The 27,273-nt window shown below is 40.5% G+C and overlaps 1 protein-coding gene across 7 annotated transcripts in view; it reads right to left on the bottom strand.

The window, feature by feature from the left end:
* Window positions 1-3,838: 3,838 nt before the first annotated feature.
* The window catches only part of klhl32 (kelch-like family member 32), a 293,533-nt gene continuing 270,098 nt past the window's right edge, over window positions 3,839-27,273 (bottom strand). For 5 of the 7 annotated variants that reach the window (XM_043685384.1, XM_043685379.1, XM_043685376.1 and 2 more), the window contains 4 exons: window positions 25,292-25,350; window positions 10,549-10,741; window positions 5,650-5,744; window positions 3,839-5,214 (listed from right to left, as the gene is read on the bottom strand). In XM_043685384.1, coding sequence (XP_043541319.1) covers window positions 5,053-5,214; window positions 5,650-5,744; window positions 10,549-10,741; window positions 25,292-25,350 — 509 coding nt within the window. In that variant the 3' untranslated portion in view covers window positions 3,839-5,052. Of the gene's footprint in view, window positions 5,215-5,649; window positions 5,745-10,548; window positions 10,742-19,482; window positions 19,758-25,291; window positions 25,351-27,273 lie in introns of those variants that run through there. The other 2 variants (XM_043685400.1, XM_043685395.1) reach the window with 2 other exon arrangements.

Genomic DNA, 27,273 nt, shown 5'->3' with positions numbered 1-27,273 from the left:
GTTTAATAGCTACGAAGTGTTAGACTAGGTATTTAATCGGTTAACTTTCCTATGTAATTCATTCCTTCGCTCCAGAACTACCTTCTAAATTATACAATTTAAAAGATATTTTCACAGAGTTAAGGAGATCCACAGCACGGAAACTGACCCTTTGGTCTGACTTGTCCATGCCAACCAGATATCTGATATAAATGTAGTCCCATTTGGCCCATATCCCTCTAAACCTTTCCTATCTATATACGCATCCAGATGCCTTTTAAACGTTGTAGGTTTAGAGTTAATTGCCCAGCAGAATCTTCAATATCCCAGTATGCTACTCCCATGCTTCAGAAAGGGTGAGCGGGTCATTAGAAAAACTGGGCTATTAATTAAAGGATGTCAAGAGAGATATGCTTAGGCTGCGAGAAGTTCAAGCGAAGAAAGATGAAGGATAAACAAAGGAAAATAGTATTGATTCGAATGAATTATTTGGGCAGTGATTAGATTTGAATTTGTGAATCAGTGAAAATGCAGCACATGAATTAGAAGTAATTCTTAGAACGTAGGTTTACAGGGGTGTGTTTCAAAAGAGATTCTGATGTTCATAACACTGTGACACTTGTATTTTTTTTTCCCAGGGCATTCATGGTTTAAGGAGGGTGCCAGGCAGATTTCTCTGAAAACTCACCTCCATGACATTACAACAAAGACAGGAACTTGGTTTCAGTCATGGTGAAACTGGACACTGGGACACTTCTCTTAGGAGAAATTGAAAAGTGAAAACGTATTTACAAGTACAGAAGTTTTTAAGAACACACATACAGCTAAGGAAAATCAGGTTTTCAGAATGTCTCATGGTGCCAGGGACCTGGATTCAATTCCCGCCTCTGTGTGGAGTTTGCACATTCTCCCCGTGTCTGCGTGTATTTCCTCTGGGTGCTCCGGTTTCCTCCCACAATCCAAAGATGTGCAGGTCAGGTGAATTGGCCATGCCAAATTGCCAAATAGGTGTGTTAGTTGGGGTAAATATAGGCTAGGGAATGGGTCTGGGAGGGTTACTCTTCAGAGTGTCGGTGTGGACTAGTTGGGCCAAAGGGCCTGTTTCCATATTGTAGGGAATCTAATCTAATCTAATCTAATCAAAATTGATGTTTAGCCAAATTGCAATTGAGGAATTTTGGATGTTGGGAGCTCACAACAAATCTTCTGAACAGCAAGGAACAATGCAAGGGTGACATCTTTAGGGAATGTTGAGAATAGCAATGGGAATGGAACTCTAGGTCATTTTTTTCATCTTTTCTAAATTAGATTGGTTAAGAAAGATTTTGTGGTCAAAAAGAGGAGGGATTCTTAGAATGCATGCATATTTGAATACAATACTTGCAAATAATCTGGTCCAGAATAATTGGAAAAATATCAGATCAAACAGTGCAAGACATTTAAATGTGAAATGGACAAAGTACAGATAAATCTTCGAGGAGAAAGTGAGGACTGCAGATGCTGGAGATCAGAGCTGAAAATGTGTTGCAGGAAAAGCGCAGCAGGTCAGGCAGCATCCAAGGAAGGTGGCAGCCTTATCAGTGGACCATTTCATCACTATGCTGGAATATCAACTTTATTTTTCTACTCATGACCTGGATGGTACAGAAAGAAAGCCACAAAAATAGTTCCAGGCATGAAGGATTTTAGCTACAAAGATAGATATGAGAAATTGTAATTGTTTTCCTTGGAGAATATTGAAAGGTAATTTGATAGAGATTTTCAAAATCATGACAGCTCTGGACAGAGTAAATAGGGAAAAAAGTTCTTATTGTAAAAGGATGAGAATAGGCGGGTGCAAGTTTAAGTTAATTGGTTAGATGAGGAAAAAAATTTATCATGTGACTCTTAATCCCTTGTGTGGGGATGGCAGTATTATGGAAGGAAATCTTGCAGGTTCATTAGAAAGGAAAATAGCAAAGGCTTTTATGAGTACAAAAGTAGGACAAAAACGGATGAGCTCATTTGGAACCACAAGGAAGCATACATGCTAAGAGAACAAAAGAACGGTTTAACAAATGTTTTGCACAAGACTTTACAAAGGAATGCAACAGTAGGATTGCTGGTGGGATGTTTTCATTTTTTATAATAATTATATTTGGTTACTCAAGCCAAACAATTTTTGGCAAAGCAAGAAATAATTTTCTTATCTCAGAGTGGAACAAATTATGTTAGAGTAATTAGGTATGAAAGGCACATTCTAAAATGATCAAATTAAAGTGACTGCATAAACTGAGGTGACTGTTGTGGATTCTGAGGTTCCTGTATTGGTGAATGACAAAGTGGGGCTACCCTGGACTCTCAAAGGAGCTAGGGAGTACTTGTATGCAAATGCTGATGAATTAAGTCCTTTGAGGGCTTTTGCCCGAAACGTCGATTCTGCTGCTCGTCGGATGCTGCCTGAATTGCTGTGTTCTTCCAGCACCACTGATCCAGTGTCAAGTCTATGGTACAACCAGTTACACTTCATAATATAAGCAAAGCAGGAAAACCATCCGGCAGATACCTTTCACTGTTATGATGCGATGCTCTATGCTAGTGATAACAGGCAACAACAGATAGCCAGTAAGCACATAGGCAGCAAGGTTTTCTAGAATTGCTTGAGGTCTTCCTTCAAAGCCATGGCAGTTTTAACTCAAAGTCAGCAGCCATCCATCAGTCATGCTGCAATGACTGGAATAGCACTGTGTCAGAGCACCAGCCCATATGAAGGCATACAGTTGGCAAGCATTAAGAAAAAGTTGCTTATTTGACCATGTGTTCTGTATAGAATGATTTTATCTATTAAATTTGAAATTTTATCTCATTTTGGCTTTTGTTTTTGCAAAACAGGATCTTGTCAATTGCAGGGAAGACAAACTATCTGATATGGTACCATTTAAACTTATGTCCCCAGAACATTAGTCTGGGGTTCTGGATTGCCAGTTCAGTGACATTCCCATTATATCTACTCCCAAGCTCTATCGTAATTTGTCTGACAGTACAGATTTCATTATATGCATACTGTGCAATATGCATGGGTTACACACCAGAGACATCAGGCATATCATCAGTAAATGCATAACAAATGTGGGATTTTATAATGTTATGTCTTAAGATGGCTTTTTTCAATTTTAAGTGAAATGGAATGAAATAAAATGGTGAGCTTCTCATAAACTTCTGCCTGGAGACAGGCCCATGTGATCTTGTTGCCATCTACAATAATGTCTGGGCCAAAAAAACAAATGAAAATCAAGAGGCAAGTTTCAGACCTTGAGAAAGGACGGTCAGTTGGTATGTGAACCCAAACAGCGACAAGAACAGGAGAGATATAACCTTTAACTACACTGAAAAGCAGAAGGACAGACTACTTCAATTTCAGTTAGCAACCAAGTAGGCTGTTTATGATAGGTGGTGCGCTAGTTGAAGAGACAGAACTTTTAGAAATTTAAGGACCAAGGATGGGTTTTGCTACTTGAATTTGTTTTAGGTATACTCTGGAGACTGTGTGGAATGAAGTTCAAAGGACAATGGAAAATTTATCCTGGCAGGAGATTGCAATTAACTGTGAAACTAGGAGGGGTTTAAAACGTAATTTTTAAGGCTACGTATGTGCTACGAGCATGATATAAAATTAAAATTCATCAAAGTATTTTAGGTGTGTTAGTTAATAGAGAAATACTTCTTTTAAAAAAAATTGTTAGTTGCTTGTTAACTTTTTTTGTCTATGTTAAATCTGGTTGGTTTGTGACAGTTTTAAATTATGTTGCAAGTCAGTAATTACTCTGTGTTACAATGTCAGCTCAAATGCAATGGAACAAGCAATTGTCACAGAATGAAGGCATTACTGCCAGGACACCACCACATTTACTTGCTTGATTTACTGCCCCTCAAGATGTTGAGGGACTAGAATCTCTTTCGGTACCAATAATGAGACATGATGCTCAAAAGCCATGCACCAGTGAAAAGCCTGGAATCCTAACAAAGCATGTGTTCACTTCAGCTGCTTCTCTTTGACAAGAGCGATTGGCGAGAGGGTATCTGTTGCTCCTCTTACTCAACAGTGGATGGCAAACTGCAAGATGCTGCAAATATCTCCAGCTCCAGCTATTGCCATTGACAATGATATATTTTTCCTACTCTCAGATTTTGGGTTGTCGCAGATTTCAGTGACGAGTACTATAATCAAAGGAAATCAGCATGCAATTTCCTCCCGAGAGGGGTGAAGGAAAGAGAACTGCTTACAGAGTCCCTGGGCAGACCTCCTGCTGAGGCCCTTTCCTCATCTCCTACTTGCGTCCTACAGCTTCTCATGCTCTGCTTTTGACCTCTGTTCATTCTTACAGTCATGTTATATTCCAAGGAAAATGTCTATTAGTGCATCCGTGTCTAGTAGCAACTGGTTCATATAAAAACTTTGAAGTTAGCAACATTCCTCCTTCTAAACCTTGGAACTTTAAACAACTATAAAAAGTACCAAGCATTTGTAGAATTCATAACTCAACCGACAACTAGCCCATAAACAGTCAATGATATCTTGCATCTGCTGAAAGAGAGCTCAATTTGTGAGATTTAGACAGGGCATTAGCTGGAATGCTGAGCTCCAAAATGGTATGTTTGATGTTAAAACACTGTTGTATGCTACCTGCCCTGCACATCTCTGCTGGGTGTACATTGTGCACACACCAATACCCTCACAAATATGGCACCTGACATGATTCACCCACAAAATGCGCAGTGCTACCAACCACTTTTGATCCATACAATCAATAACAAAAACTATCAGTCCCAATTTTACATGACTTGTTTTCTGTAGGCAGCAGTTGTCACAGTACTTTATATATATTGAATAGCCAATCTCAAGGAGAACTTAAATTATTTATAATAGATTGATGAAAATGCAGGCTTCCTGTGTGTAATCTTGACTAAATATATGCAATTGGATTTAGGTTTTGGACTACACATGGAAAATGGTGAAAATATCAAAACCACTGTAGTTGTCACCTGTAACCACTTCCATTCACATTACACATAGATCCTATAAGTTTGATGCTCTCACACAGCACCTATCCTGTGGTGAGGCACTTGAAGTGTCTGAAGATTAGGGCAAGTAAAGTAAGGGGCAGGGAGAAAGCATCCTGCTATTCCATTGGAAGCAAATGGTAGTGTTGGACCATAAAACATTTCTTCCTTGCCTTCTGTACTGACATCCAGTACCTAAAACAAAAAAAAGGGAATTACATTTATGTTTCACATATTTATAAACATACATATTTAATCCCAAATCTCTTTTGAAATGTTCTTCTTGAAATTAACCATCTTCACTTATTTATTATTTATTCAATCTAGACTTATTATTAAGTGCAATTTATTATGAATTTTCTAAAATCTAAACTTAACATATATCCATGTAATATTATTGAGTCAAGTTTGTATGGTACAGCTTCTACAACTAAGTAACCTACAGATTTACTTAATTATAGTTGAATTTCTTATTTAAACTAGTGAACATTTCTTAATTGATATGTGTACTTAATGCATTCTGTAATATCTTGAAGAATAGACAAAGAAATTAATAATTTCCTTTCCTCATAGGTTAACTGGTACTCTTTTAAATAAAGCCTGAAGAAAGAGATAAACCAAGACACTCACCTGGATACATGCTAATGGCTCATTGGTCCAGATGGAGTATCCACCAACAAGATAAATTCTTCCATTGTGCACAGCTACACCAGATTCATTTTGGCCTTTTGTGAAAAAATGCAAGGCATTAATTAAATAGCTTACTCAAGTGATTATTTATAACTTTGTTTAAATATCTTGATGTTTAAGTTTCATTCAAAGATATTTTCCTGACCAATGAGTAAGATGCTGTACTAAAGTGAAGTTTCAGCCAATTATTTTTCAATAGACTATTTAGAATAGAGATGAATAGATTTCTGACTATTAAGGAAATGGGAATAGAGCATGAAAGTGGAGCTGAGATGAATGGTCAACTGCAATGAATAGCAGAATAGATTTGATGTGCTAAATAATCAACGTCAACTTCTATTCGCTGATGATCTTATTGGTTCTTAACACTTTCTTTAACTTTACTGCATCACCTCTGGGGTATCTCTTTTGTATTTACTGTCACATATAAAGTAATAAATTTGTTAACTTAATAGAACAGAGAACAAAAGATTCCATTGTTGCTTTGTAGCGAAACCATTACAGCTTCCCAGTCTAGTATATTACAGTGTGACTAGATTTCAAAAAAATTGGGTTTAACAAGGTTTGGGATATCCACATGTCATAGAGATATATAAATGCAAAGCTTTTATTTTTAACCAGTCATTTGATATCTAACCCTGTAAAATTAGCATTGTTTAAAACAAATATCTGCTACATCGTTGTAGAAGAAGTCCTGATCTGTGTATAAATATCCTCCATTAAATCATCAGGAATTTAATGACGCAGCCATTCATTTTGTATCTAGACTTGTTTAGATAAACGCTACCAAACTACTACAATCTTGGGAAAACCACTCTTCCAAACTATTATCGAGATCTTTCTTAATCAACCTGTTCAGTGATGTTGTGACATACTTCTAGAGCAGGTGAGACTTGAAACCAGGCCTCCTGCCTCAGAGGTAGGGTCATGACTACTGCAGATACTTTGAACCACTCCATTCCATTGAGTTGCAACACACCTCTGGAGCAGGTGTGAGTCAGGCTCAGAGGTTCTGGCTCAGAGGAAGGGACAGTACAACTTTGCCACCAGAATCCTACAACCTTTTCATTTAGTCCATTAAATCCAATACCTTGACACCTGGAAGCCATTTAATATTTGAAGGTTCCAATCACTGTTACGAAAAGAAAATTAATCAATCATAAAATCAGCAATAGTTGAAATATTTCTTTTCTTTCAGCATTATATCCCAATATCCCCTTCAAAAAAAAAAGGAGAATTTTTCTGGTGGGCTTGGTTGACCTATTGAGTTTTTAAGAGGAATGCTAGGACTGATGCTGGTAGTTGATAGGGTAAGAAAGTCTAAATCTTTTTATACAGGGGGATAGAAGAGATGAACAGAGGAGTGGATTTTAAAGTTTGTGGGGGTAGAAAGGAAGAGTGCATATCACCATGCTCCACAACTAGCTGCACCTTCTATCCAAACTGCTTCAGTACAGTTATAACATTGGCAGCCACTCAGTAATGTGGAAAATTGCCCTGTCTACGAAAAGCAAGAAAGATGCAATGTTGGCTAATTGCCAACCTATCAGGTGACTTTCAATCATCAGCAAAACTATGGAAAGTGCCATTGATAGAGCTACTACACAGAACTTGATCAACAATAAGGTGAGGTGAGAGTGATAGCCCTTGACATCAAGTCTGCGTTTGACAGAGCGTGGCATCAAGGAGCCTGAGCAAAGCAGGAGTCAATAGAAATTGGGGTAAAATTCTACATTGGTTAGAGTCACACCTGCAAAACCAGGAAATAGTTATGTCTGTGGTTGTTTGAGGTCAGTCATCTTAACTACAGGACATCTCTGCAAGAGTTCCTCAGGGCAGTGTCCAACCATCTTCAGCAGGTTCATTAATATCCTACCCTCCATCATAAGGTCAAAATGGGGGTGTTCACCAATGACTGTCCAAATGTTCAACATCATTCGTGACTCCTCAGATATTGAAGTATGTCCAAATGCAACAAGAACAGAACAACATCCAGGCTAGGACTGATAAGTGGCAAATAACATTTGAGCCACACAAATGTCAGGTCATGACCATCACCAATCAGAGACAATCTAACTATCGCATCTTGACATTCAATGATATTACCATCATTGAATCCACCACTATCAATATCCTAGGAGTTATCATTGACCAGAAAATGGATTCATTATACAAATACAGTGGCTACAACAGTGCATCAGAGGCTAGAAATACTGACGATCAGTAGCAGCAGTGTGTACTATCTACAAGATGCACTGCAGGAGTTTGCCAAAGATTGTTCGACAGCACCTTCCAAACCCTAGAAGGACATAGGCAGCAAATATATGGAAACACCACCACTTGTCAGTTCCAATTCAAGTCACTCACCATCCTGACTTGGAAATATATTGACATTCCTTCACATTCACTGGGTCAAAATCCTGGAAATTCCTTTCTAGTGGCATTGTGGGTCAGCCTATAGCACATGGGCCTGCAGTGCTTCAAGAAGAATTCCACCACAAGGGACAGGCAATAAATCCTGGCCCAGCTAGCAATGCCCATTTCCCATGAGTAAAGAAAACAAAAGCTCACCTTCACTAATTTTGGATGCCACTTGGCTTTTCAGCTTTTAATCTGATTATAGGCTTGGTCTGAACATGGACAAAAGCGGAAGTGAGGGTGACTGCCCTTGACGTCAAGGCAGCATTTCAGTGTGTGACAGCTAGGAGTCATAGAATTCCTACGGTGTGGAAACAGGCCCTTCAGCCCAACCAATCCACACCAACCCTCTGAAGAGTAACCCATCTTCCTACTCTATTACCCTACATTTACAGCTGACTAATGCACCTGACCTACACATTCCTGAACACTATGGGCAATTTAGTGTGGCCAGTTCACTTAACCTGCACATCTTTGGATTGAGGGAGGAAACCGGAGCATCCAGAGGGAACCCAGGCAGACACAGGCAGTATGGGCAAACTCCACACAAATAGTCACCTGAGGCTAGAATCGAACCTTGGTCCCTGGTGCTGGGAGGCAGCAGTGCTAACCACAGAGCCGTGTCCTTGCAAAACTAAAATCAATGAAAATTTGGGGTGGTACAGCAGGCGAATTTCTCTCCTAATTGGGTAGTGTCATGCCAATCATAAAGGAATTTGGTTGTAGTCATTGGAAGTCAATTACCTAAATTCTGGGACATCACCAAAAATGATCATCCCTCCAACATACCACCAGAGGTGCAGATGTGTGCTGATGATTGCACAATATTCAGCACCATCTGCAGTGACTCAGATACTGAAACAGTCCATGTCCAATGCAACAAACCATGTATAATATGCAGATTTGGGCTGTTAGCTGGCAAGTGATGTTTGCAACATACAAACACCGGGAAATAAACATCTCCAAAAACAGAGAATCAATGAAACTCCAACAACACTTGAAGCTTGACACCATCCAGGAAAAATAAACTTGCCTGGAAGGTATCCCATCTAATCCCTTCAACATTCATTCTCTCCACCATTGATGCCCACGAATTTCAATGTGTACCATCTGCATTTTGACAACTCAACATTCCTTCAAAAGTACCCTCTAAACCCTCCTAGAAGGACAAAGGTAATAGATACATGAAATACCAGCTGAAAGTACCCCCCCAAGACACACATCATCCTGAATTGGAACTACATTGTTGTCCCTTTACGACCGCTGGGTCGAAATGCTGACACTTCCTTCCCAGCACCACTTTGGGTGTATGTTTACCTCAAGGACTGCAGTGGTCCAAGAGAACAGCTCACCGCTATCTTTGAGGACAATTAGGAATGGCCAATAAGTGTTGGCCTAGCCAGCAATACCCTCATCTTGTGAATGTTTCTTAACAAAGCTATCTTCTCTCCATTTTAAAGAAATATTTTCAAGTTTTGTGTAAGGATTTGTAACATTCCTACAACTACATCAAATATTTTGTTTTCCATTCTTTCTGTCCAAGTAAACACTATTACTTCTGTTGTTTCTTGGTAGAGGCAGGTTGCGTTTTAAAAACGCTGTTGATTTGACCACTTATTTCATTACTTGTTAGACTGCACAGCTGACCACATTCTCTATCTAAAACTTGTTCCGAAAAGTGAGCTGACTATTTATTGGGTCCAATCATTGCCAGGATCTTCTGTACCATGGGACCATGAGCAAACGAGCACTGCATTATTGGAAAAACCTACTGCAGCTTGAACAGGAGGTCCACTGAGTTTACAGAAGTAAAATTAGTAAATCCATAACCTACAGTAAAATACTTCTGTACACTTGAATATTAAAACTGATTAAACTGGGATACTTTGACTGCATTCTGCAGTTCCTGTGGCAGAGGTGTGTTTTACAAATCAAGTATTTCAGGCAGTGCAATAATGTTGATTACAGCTGGAAGAAAAATGTAAAGGGATTTGAATAAAAGTACAATTCTCAGAAATTTGTTCAATTCATTAATATTATTTAATATGAGAAACTCCTATGTTCTCCAGCACGCAAGTACTGATGAACTTTATTTTCCTAAGGTTACTCCCAATTCACTGCAATTCATGCTGTGGCATATAGGAATTTTTTATTTCCTCAACAAATTGTGCTGTCAGTTCACCACTGGCAAACAGAACGACCTTACCCATGATGCACATGGACAACACTTGTCACTATCAAGAATTGCAATCAACGTATCAAAATACTGGTACAAATAAATCAGCATAAAATCATTACAGGAGTGATAATATAAATTTGTAGTTAATGAGTTATATTTAATTTCTCCAGCATACTTGACAAGAAACTTGATCAAACTTAGTTAATGGAGAATTCTCAAAAAGGAAACCTAAAAACACCTACCTGTGAGTAGATTGAAATGGCAACGTACCCACTGGTCAGTGTCTATGTTGTAACAGTCAATTTGACGAACTAAAATCCGATCATTGTTGTAGTCCAAATCATTTCCTCCAAGAACATAAAGTTTTCTCTTGACAGCTGCCATAACATGATATACCCGCCTCTGTAACATTGGACTGCGGCTGATCCATTTATTCTGAGAGTCAGGAAGATATTAAAAATTACACAGAGTTCAGTGTAAGTTATTTTTAGTCACTTGCAGACCACTCCGCGCAATTGCTCTCCAGATGACAGGACATTTAAGAAGCCCGAACTACTACCATAGGCACATGGTAGGCCCTGTTCTTGTCAAAATGAGGCGTTTTTGAGTTCCAATCTGATGAGCTATTGGCAGCTGGTGAGCTGCTAAATGGACATTCTGCTGTAGCACTGCAATTGAGAAATCAGGCAGGGTCAATGCTAGCATGATGACTTGGGAAGGAATAACCTAAAAGGAGGCATAGAGTGGCAGGCAGAATGCTGAAGCTCATGTGTGAACTGAGGAGAAGCTGCCAGATAAAAAAAAAGTTCAAAGAACCAGCCACTGGAACATGTTTTCAAAACTGCTTGTACAAAAGGTGCTGGAAACGCACAGCTGGTCAGGCAGCATCTGAGGAGCAGGATAGTCGATGGTTCGGGCATAAGCTCTTCATCGGGAATGATTGTACAACAGTGTCATGTTTATTGATGGGGCAGCACAGTTGCATAGTGGTTAGCACTGCTACCTCACAGCGCCAGGGACCTGGGTTCGATTCAAGCATTGGGCGACTGTCTGTGTGGAGTTTGCACATTCTCCCTGTGTCTGTGTGGGTTTTCTCTGGTTTCGTCCCACAGTCCAAGATGTGCAGATCAGGTGAATTGGCCAGGCTAAATTGCCCATTATGCTAGATGCATTAATCAGGAGTAAAGATAGGCTATGGGAATGGGTCTGGGTGGGTTACTCTTCGGAGTGTCGGTATGGACTTGTTGGGCCAAAGGGCCTGTTTCCATACTGTAGAGATTCTAATCTATCTTTAGAAATCTTTAATTGAAATCTGCAGTAAATGTAGGAAAGAGGCTAAAACCTATAATACAAATGTGTCCTCATTGGTTCATTTCTAAATGGCATATTCAAAGTCACCATGTATATCTTGCAGGCTCCCTCTGATTTTCCCTTCCTCCATAATCTGTAAGTACAGAGGATTGACTGTAAAGAGATTCAGAACTGGATACTAAAACATTCTTCACCTCTACAAATTATTGCTGAAAAGTGTGCAGTATAGCCTTCAGAAACCTTTTCCAAATATTCAACTATTTCATTTATTCATTTATTTCATTTTCATTTACTCGAACCAATGCAGCTCTAACAGCAATCTAACTTTAATAAAAACCAAAAGAACAAGGCTTCCTGGCCATGTCTGTGTTTTGTAGGGGCTAACCTATCGGGAGCTGCATTTGTTTCCTGGTCATGTCTGTTTTGTACGGGCTAAACCTATCAGGAGCTGTTTTTGTTTCCTATTGCTTGCACAGCCCTCAGGCCCTCATATCCAATCATAGAGACATCCTGGGCTTAATCTTAATGCCCGATACTGCATTGTGGGGCTCCACTTGCAAGCTGATTAGAGCAAATTAATTAAATAAATGATTAATAATAAGACTCAAACTGGGTCAGATTGTGTGCAAATATGTTTTAATAACTCACTGACTCATTACTGAAAACATCATGGTCTTGAAATTCAGTAGTGCCCAAAACTGAACATGCTGGGAACAGACTGCTGCTTGTTATATATGTCTATTTCATATTATCTCTGGCAGCACATCAAATTAGCCCAAAGACCTTATCATAATGTATCAAATGCTTGAGTATGTGCACCCAAGCCAGATATAGGGCATGCATGACATGAAAGAGTATGCATTGAATGGTAAGATGCTGGGAAGTACACAGGATCAGACAGACCGTGGTGTGCATGTTCATACATCCTTGAAAGCAGGTAGATAAGATGTTAAGAGCATATATGAGATACTTATCTTTATTAGTTGAGACATCAAATACAAGAGCAAGGAGAGGGTAGACAATGGCCTGTTGATATTATCAATAGGCTATTAATTCGGAGATCCAGCTAATGTTCTAAGGACGAGGATTCAAATCCAGCTATGGCGCATAGTAGAATTTGCATCAATAACAAATTCAATAACAGATCTGGAATTAATGGGCTAACGATGACCATGAAACCATTGCAATTGCCAGGGGAAAAAACATCGTGTTCATTAATGCCCTTTAGGGAAGGAAATCGGTCATCCTTACCCAGCCTGGCCTATATGTGACTCCAGACCTAAAGGCATGTGGGCTGATTCTTAAGTGCCCACTGGCAATTAGGAATGAACATTAAATGCTCACCTTGCCAGTGATGCCCACATCTCATGAATGAATTTTAAAAAAAGGTAGAGCTGTATAAACTTTGGTTAGGCCACAGCAGGAGTAGTGTGTATAGTTCTGGTCACTGCACTATCAGATGGATGTGATTGCAGTGGAGAAGGTGCAGAGGAGATTCACCAGGAAGTTGCCTGGGCAGGAGTACTCCTGCTATGAAGAGAGGGGTTGGGGTTGCTTTCCTTAGAGCACAGAAGGCTGAGGGGAAATTTGATTGTTATGCACAATTTTAAAAGGGGCATACATAGATTATCTGGAGAGAAAATGCTCCCTTAGTACAGGGGTCAATAACCAGGGGCTTAGTCAGGATTTGAGAAAAATGTTTTTCACCTAGGTGGTGGTAGGTATCTGGAGCTCACTGCCTAAAAGGGTGGTTGAGGCAAAGGATTCCTCCAAGAACTTTAAATATAAAGTTGAGCACTTGAAATACCATAGCATTTAAAACTACAAGCCAAATGCTGGAAATTGGGATTACAATATATAGGTGCTTGATGACTAGCATGAAAACAATGGCGTGAAGGGTCTCTTTCCATTCTGTAAAAAACCGAGACTCTAAAAGGCAGCCTTTCTTAAAACACAGATGCAGCAAAGCACACCCACTAAGGTTTTCAGTGATTCGTTGGGGGGGGGGGGCGGGGGGGGGGCACAGTCCAGGCAGTGAACAGAAGAGTGAGATCCTAATCCAACGGAGGAGAAAACTGTCCTTAAACAAATTGCACCAATGGGAAGAAATCATGAAGGAGATTAATTCCAAAAAATAGCTGGAATATAGAAAGAAACTCAATCACCTCAGCAAAGTTGTCAAGTTTTAAATACCATTCTTACACTCTGTACATGTCACCAACGCTGCAGGCCCGGTTCCCTATGTCCTCTGACAATCATTGCAACATCTCTTCACTATATGTCATTTTCTCCAAATCGCAAACTGTAACACAATTATAACCCCATGCTTCACATTCACCTCATCAAACACTCTGCATACTAGTCATTCAACCACAATAGACACATTCACAATACAGTAATCCCCCCTGTACCCATGGGGATACGTTCCCAACACCTACCGCGAAAGCCTGAAATCACAGGTAGGTGCAAACCCATTCATTTAAATGGGAAATTTACCTTCCCATCAGCCCTCTTGTCCCTGGTTCAGGATAGTTCCCTGTAATATGTTCGCGCCGCAGTTAACTGAAACAGCAGAAACTGGACTGCGAGTACAGTTTTGGTGATGAGTGGTGGGGGGGTTCACCCTGTATGTCATTAACATTCTTCCATCTTTTTCTTCTGCAGAATGAGACTAGGCATTTTCACTCAGAAGATAATCACCAGATGTTCAGTTTACTGACACACACTATCCCTCCTTAGAGAAAATGTGCTGATGATCATCGGAAGGGGCTGAGTTATGGTTTCAATGACTAGCATCATGTGAGGAGGCATTATACATTATTCATTAGTCTAACTCGTTATTATTCTCACTCCTAGATTATCCAATACATCATTCAACAAAGATTACAGATACTCCAATTTCTATGAGCATTTCTATTCTGTTCTCTTCCATCTTACGTGTTGATTCTCCTCTTCTTCCTCCTTCAGGGGCAGTTCATCCAGCCAAACTGGACTGCAATTTAACTGTTTTGAAAGCAACCATTATTAGAGCCATAAAGTCATAAAGGACAAAAACAGAAACTTCCGCGCACCAAGTCTGTGCTGACTATGTTTCCCAAACTAAACTAGTTCCATTTGTCTATATTTGGCCCATATCCTACTAAAAGGTTTAAACCTTTCTAATTCATGGAGTTCTAGTCCAGGATTTTCTAAAGGTAAACTTGCAGGTTGAGTCAGTGGTTAGGAAGGAAAATGCAGTGTTGACATTTATTTTGAGAGGACTTGAATATAAAAGCAGGGATGTACTTCTGAGTCTCTATAAGGCCCCATACCTCAGGATGTACTGGCCCTGGAGTGTGTTCAGACGAGGTCCTTGAGAATGGTCCCAGAAATGAACAGCTTAGCATATGAGGTACATTTGAGGACTCTGGGTTTATACTCGATGGCATTTAGAAGGATGAAGGGGATCTAATTGAAACATACAGAATACTGAATGACCTGACAGAGTAAATGTTGGAAAAATGTTTCCATTCATAGGAGAGGCGTGGACGAGAAGGCACAGCCTTAGAGTAAAGGGAAGACCTTTTACAACAGAGAGGAGGAGAAACTTCTTCAACCAGAGAGTGGTGAATCTATGGAATTCATTGCCACAGAAGACTGTGGAGGCCAGGTCATTGAGTATATTTAAGATTGAGGTAGATAGTTCTTAAGTATCGAGGGGATCAAGAATTCCAGGGAGAAAGCAGGAGAATAGGGTTGACAAATGTATCAGAGCTGAAAATGTGTTGCTGGAAAAGCACAGCAGGTCAGGCAGCACCCAAGGAGCAGGAGAATCGACGTTTCGGGCATGAGCCCTTTTTCAGGAACCTGTTTCTGAAGAAAGTTTCCTGAAGAAGGGCTCATGCCCGAAACGTCGATTCTCCTGCTCCTTGGATGCTGCCTGACCTGCTGCGCTTTTCCAGCAACACATTTTCAGCTCTGATCTCCAGCATCTGCAATCCTCACTTTCTCCTTGACAAATGTATCAGCCATGATTGAATGGCAGAGCAGACTCGATGGGCTGAATGGTCTAGTTTCTGCTCCTTTGTCTTATGGTCTTCATGTATCTGTCTAAATGTCTTTTAAATGTTGTAACTGTACCTGCATCTACCAATTCCTCTGGCAGTTCATTCAACATAAGAACAACCCTCTATGACAAAATTTTGTCCCTCAGGCCTCTTTCTTCTCTCACCTTAAAATATGCCCCCTAGTTTTGAACTCCCCCACTCTTAGCAAAAGACCTTTGCTATTCATCTTATCTAAGCCCCTCATGAGATTATAAACCTCTATAAAGTCATCCCTCAACTTCCTACAGTCCAGTGAAAAAGTCCCAGCCTATCCATATTAGCAGTGGTTAGCACTGCTGCCTCGCAGTGCCAGAGACCCGGGTTCAATTCCCGCTTCAGGCGACTGACTGTGTGGAGTTTGCACGTTCTCCCCGTGTCTGCGTGGGTTTCCTCCGGGTGCTCCGGTTTCCTCCCACAGTCCAAAGATGTGCAGGTCAGGTGAATTGGCCATGCTAAATTGCCCGTAGTGTTAGGTAAGGGGTAAATGTAGGGGTATGGGTGGGTTGCGCTTCGGCGGGGCGGTGTGGACTTGTTGGGCCGAAGGGCCTGTTTCCACACTGTAAGTAATCTGTAAGTAATCTAAAAAATATAATTCAAACGCTCCAGTCCGAGCAACATCTTGGTAAATCTTTTCCGAACCCTCTCCAATGTAATAATATCCTTCCTAAAGCCAGACAACTGGAGCTGTACACAGTACTCCAAAAGTGGCCTCACCAATGTCCTATACAACCTTAATATGACATCCCAATTCCTATACTTAGTGGTGAGTAAAGGAGAAAAGCATGTTAAATACCTTCTTAACCACTTTGTCTACCGGTGACTCAAACTTCAATTAACTATAGGGGTTCTATAACCCCTAGAACTTTCTGTTTGACATTGCTACTTTGGGCCCTACCATCAACTGTATAAGTCCTGCCCTTGTTTGTTTTACCAAAATGCAATACCTCGCGTTTATACAAATTAAACTCCATCTGCCATTCCTCAGACCACTGGCCCAATTGATCAAGATCCCTTTGTAATCTTAATAACTTTCTTCACTGTCAACTATACCACCATTTTTGGTGTCATCTGCGAACTTAATCACCATGCTTCCTAAATTCTCATCCAAATCAATTATATAAATGACAAAACAAAAGTGGACCCAGCACCGCACCGTTTGAAACACCACTTGTCACAGGCCTCTAGTCCAACAAGCAACCTTTTACCACCAGCCTCTGTTTCCTACCATCAAGTCAATTTTGTATCACTTGGCAAGCTCTCCCTGAATCCCATTTGATCTAACTTTACTAATTAGTCTATCATCTGGAACCTTGTCAAAGACTTTTGTAAAGTCCAGGTGGACAATGTCCACTGCTTTGCTCTCATCAATTTCTGGTTACATCCTCAGAAGATGCAATCAAGTTTGAGAGAGAGGATTTCCCACACACAAAGCCACGTTGACTGTCTCTAATCAGTCCTTGTCTTTCCAAACGCCTGTAAATTTGATCTCTCAGAATCCTCTCCAACAACTTACTGATGTCAAACTCATGGGTTTATAGTTCCTAGGCTTCTCCTTACAGCCTTTCTGAAATAAAGACACAGAATTACTCCCATGGCTGCAGATGATACAAATATCTCTGCTAGGGGCCCTGTAATTTCCTCCCCAATGTCCCAAAATGTGCTGGGATAGACTTGATCAGGTCCTGGAGATTTAACCACATTTATGTTTAAGACCTCCAGCACTTCCTCATCTACAATTTGGATTGTTTTCAAAAGATCAATATTTGTTTCCCGGAGTTCTCTAGCCTCCATTTCTTCCTCCATAGTAAAAAATATTATTTAGTTTCTCTCCCATCTCCTGTGGTTCCACACATAGATGACCACATTGATTGTTAAGAGGCCCTGTTTTATCCCTAGTAGCCCTTTTGCTCTTAATGTACTTGCAGAATCTCTTTGGATTATCCTTAACCTTACTTGCCAAGGGTATCTCAAATATCCTTTTTGCCCTCATGAATTTCCTCTTAACAATGCCCCCACACCCCTAATATTCTTCAAGAAATTCACTTGATCCCAGTGGTCCACACCTCATATGTAACTCCTTCTTATTCTTGACCAGAGCTCCAATATCTTTATTCATCCATTGTTCCTTACTCTTACCAGCCCTACCCTTCACTTTAGAGCCTCTGAACTCTTGTAATCTCACTTTCGAAACCCTCCCATTTACCAGTTGTTTGTTTACCTGCAAACAATCTACTCCAATCAATTTTTGAAAGTTCCAGTTTCGTACCATCAAAACTCTTATTCTAATTAAGAACTTTATTTTTTAATGCAAGGCCTATCCTTGTCCATAGATATTTTAATACTAATAGAATTATAATCCCAAAGTGCTCCCCCGCTAACACTTCAATTGCTTACTCTGCCTTATTTCCCAAGAAAAGGTCAAGTTTTACTCTCTCTTTCTCTCTCTCTAGTAGGTACATCTGCATATTGATAAAGAAAATTGTTTTGAACACATTTAACAAATTCCTCACTATCCAAGCCCTTAACACTATGACAGTCCCAGCAACATTTGGAAAGCTAAAATCCCCTACTATTATAAGTCTATTATTCTTACATATATCTGTGAACTCTCTAGAGGTTTGCTCATCAATTTCCCTCTGACTATTGAGGGTCTATAGTACAATCCCATCAAGGTGATCATTGTCTTCTTATTTCTGAGTTCAATTCCTATAGCGTCACTGGATGATCCCTCAGAGATATCCTAAGTCCAGCAGTAATGTTTTCCTGAATTAAAAATGCCACTGTTCCTCCACTCTTGCCTCCCTTTATATCCTTCCTATAGCTTCTAAACCCCATAACATTGAGCTGCTAGTCCTGTCCTTCCCTCAGCCATGTTTCTGTAATAGCTATCATGTCCCAGTCCCATGTTGTGATACATGCCAAATTCATCTGCCTCACCTGGAAGACTTCTTGCATTGAAGTAAATGGATTTTATTTCTTCAGAGTTACATCATTCTCTGAGTTACTCTTGCCTGCCTTTTCTAACTAACTTGTTTTGTTTTTAAAATTACGAACCTTATTCTTCTGTCTTTCTATTCTCAGAACAACTTAGGATCCCCCCCACTCCCTGCTGCCCCACTCTTGCCACAAGTTTAAAGGCTTCTGATTAGCACTCGCAAAACTCACCACCAGAATACTAGTCCCCTTCCAGTTCAGGTGAAACCCATCCATTTTGAATAGGTCTTTTCTGCTCCAGAGGAAATCCAAATGATCCAAAAATCTGAATCCTTACCCACTATACCATCTCCTCAGCCCTATCTTCTTATTCCTACTCTGATTAGCATTGGACTGGCACTGGAAGTCATCCAGAAATTAATACCTTTGAGGTTCTGCTTCTTAATCTCCTAGCTAACTACCAATATTAACTCTGCAAAGCCTCTCCTTCACCCTTTCTATACTGTTCTTACCATATTAGAAGTAAATGTGGAAGATGGTGTATTTCAGGCTCATAGTGAGCATGTGCACCACATCTGCTAGATGGTGAGCATGTGTATTATGTCTGCCAGATAGTGAGCATGGGCACCATGCCTACCAGTTAATGGGCACATGGACCATGCCTATGAGATACTAAGCACGTGCACCATGCCTACCAAACCATGTCTGCCAGATAGTATGACTGGCTTCTGATTATGGACCTGAGGACTGGATGCAGTAACATCAAATTTCTGGGCCACCACTTGTCCTGAATGAAATACATCTTTTTTTTTAATCAGAGTTTGAACCAATTAATAGTCCTTTATGAATAGCTACAGACAACATTTGTTTGCTATATAAGATTTAATTTGCTCTTCAATTAGATCTTCTTCAGGAGCAAAGTTTGGCAGGTGAGCTCCTGATCATCATAAGAAACTGAGACTCAATGGAATTGTGAGGGGTGGTTATTCCAAATCAATTCACAAGGCATCAACAATCAGAATAGAAGAAGGGGTCATTTCCTATGCCGGGTATTTGTGTGCTCTTCGGTTGGCAAATGGCATCTATTACTGCACTTGAGAATGTCCTGCAAATGAAACAAACTGAAATATCAAATGATAAAGTTATTGTAATTCAATGCCATACCCTTCCAACTGTTAGTCACTGTATTCAAACAAAATGCTATATGAATTTTAAAAGGCTGGTGTACATGTAAACCTGAAACAGACCTGATTAGAAAAACATGCACTCTTTGAACAGTGCAATAACTTTTTTTAAGAAAGCACATCTGCAAATAGTGGTCTGATTTATTAGCACTTTTAATTAAACAGCATAAAATGCAATTATGTCGGTTTACTACAGGTTTTCTTTGAGCTTTGAACAAAATTGGGTTTCGAATTGAAGGTTTATTTCTAAAACAAATTCATGAAAATCGATCGAGGCTCAAAGGATTATCATCTGGATAGATGTCATAGTCTACTCATTGTTTAACCTGGTCTCCTGTTTGAAAAAGTACCCACATTAGTATGCATACATAATTCTGAGTGGACTATTTTAGTATTGAAGCAATGAGTTTTTGTTCTTGACTATATTTGATGTAATTTAAGGGCAAAGTTAGTGAGACTGCATTCCTGGTTTGGAGCCAAGCTGGAAGGTGGAGCCACCTGGATAATGGTAACAAGACAGTAACCTTGATTCTCAAACTGACAATCCAGTGAGACTCTTTTTAGATGTGGAGTGTTTGGGAAATGTCTCTGTAATGTCTAATGAATTACATTTTCCAAATTGATGCAGCCACTAGATTAGTGATGAAGAGGCTGAAATTCCAGGTGGGATTGCATCAGTAGTGCATTTTGCATTTCTGGCACATCCAACTTGATGTTCTCAGGTTCATTAATGTTTCCTCCTCACATACCGGGAGCACTAAGACCAGTGCAATGAGCCATACTTCATGAGCCCATTAATGCTGCATCTGATGAAGATGTGAAAGGAAACAGAACAAGAAGGTAAAGACATAAAGTGATGTGCAAAAGTAGCAAGGGTGAGGAGAGAGAAATCTTTCTTTTAAACAAAGAAGTTAGGCTATTGAATGCACTGACTGGAAATGTGGTGGAGACATGTTAAGTAGATGCATTCAAGAGGGCATTGGATGAATATTTGGATAGAAGTGGTGTTCAGGGATATAGGGAAAAGGCAGGAGCTTGGCACTGGGTAACAGAACCAGTGCAGGCATGATGGGCTGAATAGCCTCCTTACAGCAATTATGTAATTTCGTAATATTGTTGCTGTTCAACAGGTTTAATTGGAAACACTAACTTTCGGAGCGCCATTCCTTCATTAGTTGGTTGTGGAGGAGCATCGCTCCGAAAACTAGTGCTTCCAAATAAACCTGTTGGACTATAGCCTGGTGGTGTGTGTGTTTTTTTAAACTTTGTCCATCCCAACCCAATACCAGCAACCTCTAAGTCATTATTGCAGTTGTTCATTTTCACCTTTTATTTCACTGTGAGATGCAGGGATAAACAAGTGGTCTGTGTGTTGCATGTGTAGGAAGAACAACTTCATTTAAGAACAGCTCAATTGGAGGGTAAAGAATGTGGACATGATGGGCATGATTCACAGCAAGTTGTGAGTAGTGTTGTGTCAGAAGAGATACTCTCAGAAGTATTCTTCTTGTGGTGGCTAAGTGATAGGATTAGAGTTTAGAGCAATTAACCAGGCCAGTAAAAGACCCCATAAGTAAACTCAATTTTGTGAGCATACCTTCTTTTCCATTGTAGAAAAAGTATAATTTTTAATGTAAGAATAAACAGCAAGAGTTAGAAATGTAGAGTCAGTAAAACACCCTGCTCTGCAAAGCGATATGGCAAAAATGCCCTGGACAACCCAGTTCTTGTTACAGGGGGTGATGGCTGACAACTGGAATTGGGATGCTGCCGATCCTTCCCACATCTCAAATCCCCCAATGCCCTTCTCCCGGCTAATACACACACCCACCCCAGAAGGTCTACAAAGTGTGGAGATAGAAGTTCATAAAATAATTAGGGGTTTAGATCGGATTAATTCCCCCTAGGATGGGGGATTTCAAGATTGGGGGCATATTTTTAATGGTGAAAGGAGTGAGATTTAAAAAAGACATGAGTGGAGTTTTTTTTAAACAGAGGGCAGTTCACGTGTGAACTGAACTTCCTGAGGAAGTGCTGGAATGAGTACAATTGCAATGTTTAAAAAGATATTTGGATGAGTACACGAATAGGAAATGTTTGGATAGATATGGGCCAGGAGCAGACAGGTGGGACTATTTTAGTTTGGGGTTATGTGATTACATGTTGGCATGGCCTGTTTGGACTGAAGGGGCTGCTTCCATGCTGTATTACTCTATGGGCTGAGGAGAATACCTGCATTGATAACCTTGAACTTCATTGCAGCAAACAAAATTGCCTTCCAATGCTCACGTGTATACCTTCTCAAACTCCCTATGTACCCACCTACACTGCCATGTTTTCTTGCATGTCCACATGTGTCCCTCTACTCAACCATGACCCCTCAAACCTCCATGCCAACCTATCCACTTCCACCTATAATCCATAGCCTCTTATAGCTCATATGACATCTCATGCTAGTACATGTCCCCCAACCACCACTCCTTGCCTTTCCATCCTTTATCCAATCCATCTAGTATTTACCCTTGTAAGACCTCAGGACTCGTGCTCAGATGAAATATAACAATGCTCTTCAATGTCTATTGAGGAATTTATTATTTTTAAAACAAAACACTTTAATACAAAAGTACTCATCAATTAAATTACTTCAACTACTCAGTCCTAGTAAAAAAAATTATGGATTCATAACCCCACTTTCAACGACTTTGCTAACATAGAGTTATAATCATAGAGATGTACAGCACAGAAACAGACCCTTTGGTCCAACTCATCCATGCTGACCTGATATCCCAACCCAATTTAGTTCCACCTGCCAGCACCTGGCCCATATTTCTCTAAACCCTCCCTATTCATATACTCATCCTGATGCCTTTTAAATGCTGCAATTGTACTAGCCTCCACCACTTCCTCTGGCAGCTCATTCTATACATGTACTACCCTCCATGTGAAAAAGTTGCCCCTTACATCTCTTTTATATCTTTCCCCTCTCACCCTAAACCTGAGGACTCCCCACCCCAGGGAAAAAGCTTTGCCTATTTATCCTACTATGCCCCTCATGATTTCATAAACCTCTAAGATCCCTCCTCAGCCTCCATCAGTCCAGGGAAAACAGCCCCAGCCTATTCAACCTCTCCCTATAGCTCAAATCCTCCAACCCTGGCAACATCCCTGTAAATCTTTTCTCAACCCTTTCAAGTTTCACAACATTTTTCTGATAGGAAAGCCAGAATTGCATTCAATATTCCAACAGTGGCCTAACCAATGTCCTGTACAGCCACAACATGAACTCCCAACTTCTGTACTCAATATTCTGACCAATAAAGGAAAGCATACCAAATAGGAGAAAGTGAGGACTGCAGATGCTGGAGATCAGAGCTGAAAATGTGTTGCTGGAAAAGCGCAGCAGGTCAGGCAACATTCAAGGAGCAGGAGAATCGACGTTTTGGGCATGAGCCTTTCTTTCCTGAAGAAGTGCTCATGCCCGAAACGTCGATTCTCCTGCTCCTTGGATGCTGTCTGATCTGCTGCGCTTTTCCAGCAAAGCATACCAAATGCCTTCTTCACTATCCTATCTACCTGCGACTCCACTTTCAAGGAGCTATGAACCTGCACTGCAAGGTCTCTTTGTTCAGCAACACTCCCCAGGACATTACCATTAAGTGTATAAGTCCTACTAAGTTTTGCTTACCCAAAATGCAGCACCTCACATTTATCTAAATTAAACTCCATCTGCCACTTCTCAGCCCATTAGCCCATCTGATCAAGATCTCATTGTAATCTGAGGTAACCTTCTTCACTGTCCACTACACCTCCAATTTTGGCATCATCTGCAAACTTACTAACCATACCTTTTATGCTCACATCCAAATCATTTGTATGAATAATGAAAAGTAGTGGACCCAGCACCGATCCTCGTGACACTCCACTGGTCACAGGCCTCCAGTCTGAAAATCAACCCTCCACTACCACCTCTGTCTTCTACCTTTGAGACAGTTCCATATCCAAATAGCTAATTCTCCTTGTATTCCATGAGATCTAACCTTGCTAACCAATCTCCCATGGGAAACTTTGTCGAACACCTTACTGAAGTCCATATAGATCGCATCTACAACTCTGCCCTCATCAATCCTCTTTGTTACTTCTTCAAAAAACTCAATCAAGTTTGTGAGACATGATTTCCACGCATTAAACCATGTTGACTTTCCCTAATCAGTCCTTGCCTTTCCAAATACATGTACATCCTGTCCCTTAGGAATGCCTCCAACAACTTGCCCACCACTGAGGTCAGGCTCGCTAGTCTATAGTTCCCTGGCTTGTCCTTATCACCTTTCTTAAACAGTGGCACCACATTAGCCACCCTCCAGTCTTCCAGCACCTCACCTGTGTCTATTGATGATACAAATATCTTAGCAAGAGGCCCTGTAATCACTTCCCTAGCTTCCCACAGAGTTCTTGGGTACACCTGATCAGGTCCTGGGGATTTATCCACTTTTATGCATTTCAAGACATCCAGCATTTCCTCCTCTGTAATATGGACATTTTTCAAGATGTCACCATCTATTTCCCTACAGTCTATATCTTCCACATCATTTTCGACAGTAAATACTGATGCAAAACACTGAGCTGCTAATCATATTTCGAACTGATTGCTACCAGCTGTGATAATGAAAATGTTGTGAAATCAGTTACACAGCACGCATTCTATTGATAGCCCTGAGGCTCGTGTCAACATACAAAGTAGAATAGCAAGCACTGATTTTTTTTGAAAAATTTACTCTTGCAGATTTTTTTTGCCAAAACATTTAAATGCTACGAGATTGTCCCCTTAACAGTCTGATAATTCCAAACAGTTTGGCAGCTCCATCAAATATAAATGGTAGAGGTAAGTACAGTTACAACATTCAAAAGGCATTTGGACATGTACATGAATAGGGAAGGTTCAGAGGAATATGAGCCAAACTCAGGCAAATGGGACTAGTTCAATTTGGGAAACCTGATCAGCATGGATGAGCTGGACCATGTTCTATGGCTCTGTGTATATTATACACCAAATTGTGTTTATTGAACAATATCAAAGAACACTCTTCCATATAGGCAATTTACCTCTTGCAAAGGTTTCCCTGGATCTATTAAATAGGGTACCCCACCTTTCCAAAGAATTCTGGCAGGCTTAGACTTTCCTCTGAAAGGTCTAAAGTCATGTTTTGGCATTCCACTGGTGAAAACTGTATTTCATTGAAGGCAGATACATTTATAATATGGACAGTTACCTCCATAAATCACATGTGTACAAATAGCAAATTGACTCCCTGGAAAAACTGGTGTGTCCTGAGTTTTGTGGCCAGACTTCCAGAATCCAGGCTCCAGTGACATTTTGGCTAGTGTGAAGACTTCCTCAGTCTCAACAAAACTTCAAGCATAAGATGAATGCAGTGAAATTTCACCACAATATAGGGATTAATATTAATGCCTACCTGACTTGGATCATACACCATAAGTCTGTTCTGGTACTGAGCAGTGTTGGTCACTCCACCTACCATGAGAAAAATAATATTAATTTGAGCTCATGGATGATTGAAGAAAATTTCAATGCATTGTTAACTTTCAATCCCTTTCTTCATACTTAGTGTTCATGTCCCACTTACTTTGTTGTTCCATAGCCAGCATATGATATTTGTACAATGAGACAATTACTACAGATTCAATAATGACTGTCCTATAATAAATCACCAAAGTTATTATTCACAGGCAAGTCTATACTTCCATGGTGAGCAGGCTATTCCAACATGGAGAAGACTCATTAGAGATAAGATTAATCTTAACTTCATTCAATATTCATACACTTCTCAATAGGGTGCGAAAGGTCTGTGATCCGCAGGCAGCAAGGGACTGTGACATGCAAGGGACCATAGGACCTTGACCTGCAGGGGAATAGTGATGGTGCATAGCAAGTGACCATAACCAGGAGGGCACCATAAGACAGTCCATAACAGGGGTCTGGAGTCTGTGACCTGCTGGGAAGGGCCAGAGGGCCGTGGCCAGCAGAGGTCAACGGAACTTGAAACTTTGACGGATGTTTGCTCTTCAAACCCAAGGTCATTTCTAACATTTGCATCACTTCTTTTTCTGAGATCAGATACATTGTAAACAGAATAAGAACCAAATCAGGAGCTTTACTTTGATCCATTTTGGCCAATGCACCAGTGGACCTGTGGGGACCAGAGGACCTTGAACTGTAGGAAGCTGAAGGTCTGTGCACAGCACAGGACCAGGGCATAGTCAATGGTTATCCAAATACAAACAATACAAAAGGATGGAGGGAAAGTTACAAGGTTGACACTTATTTGAAATATTCAGTGGGACGTGGGCCTCCTTCTGCTCTGGAACAACTGAGATTCTGTGATGCACACACCAACATATTGTTGGTATTCTACTTCTCACCTCTTACTGTCATTATATATACATTTTTAGTTGCCACATACTAACAAAGTTCTGAGAGGAATATTTACATAATAATACGATTGGCTAATCTACTTTGAAATACAATATTACTGGAAATCAAAGTGTAGTGATATAGCATTAGTTTAATGATAAAAATCTTTTCACCTATTAAAAGAGTTTGAGTTCAGTAAAAAAAAACACTATTTGCATAATGTTAAGTGGCCATTTAAATATACATTGGAATAAGTTTACAACCACACTAAACTGTAGATCTAATTTTTACCGAAGTGATATGTAATTTAACTTATTTTGAAGCCTGTTTCCAGTCTGCTTCGGCATTCAACATGATCTGAAGGAGATTGCAAACACTTCAGTCTTAAAAGAGCAAAGCAAAACACAAATTGTCAAACAGGCATCAAACAAGTTGCTCCCACAATGTACAATCTATTTGATCGCTTCTCGGCCTTTTGGCTAAGATCAAGTGTCTGTTCTTATCAGGACAGGGGTCGAGTTGCGAGTCATTAGAGCTAGTGGAGATCATCGCTGGATCGTGATTGGATGTTGGAAGATCGTTTGGTTGTGCTGACCTGCTATTGGTGGATCTTCATGCTGGCTTCGGCCTAACGCCAATTCAGGGACCAGCCAACCTCAGAGCTATGGCCTCAACAGCTGCCCCCAGCCCTGGGCAGGGGGTTTGAAACACCGTCCGGGGGACTGTGAAGATGATAGAGGATCGTACGCCGCTTGACCGCATGCTGTTTATCAAGAAAGTGCTGCTGGGATGCTGTGGGTTCGCTGCAGCGGATGTGTACTGCCTTGAGACCCTTCAGGAAAAGGAGAGGGCAGATCCTGTCGAGTGGTTCCCTGAGCAGACTGTCAAAGCCATTTGGCAGAATGCCTCATCGCCAGAACTTTCCAACAAGCACCAAGACATGGCTTGGCTGGTGGTGAGAAGGGCTCTCCCTGTGAGATCCTTTATGCACGCCCGGACTCTCAGCCGCACCGCACGCTGCCC

The sequence above is a fragment of the Chiloscyllium plagiosum genome, chromosome 3 (genome assembly GCF_004010195.1).
Source record: "Chiloscyllium plagiosum isolate BGI_BamShark_2017 chromosome 3, ASM401019v2, whole genome shotgun sequence".
Classification (NCBI taxonomy): Eukaryota; Metazoa; Chordata; class Chondrichthyes; order Orectolobiformes; family Hemiscylliidae; genus Chiloscyllium; species Chiloscyllium plagiosum.
The sequence above is the reverse complement of the archived record's forward strand: the minus strand, read 5'-3'. Positions and strand labels throughout refer to the sequence as shown.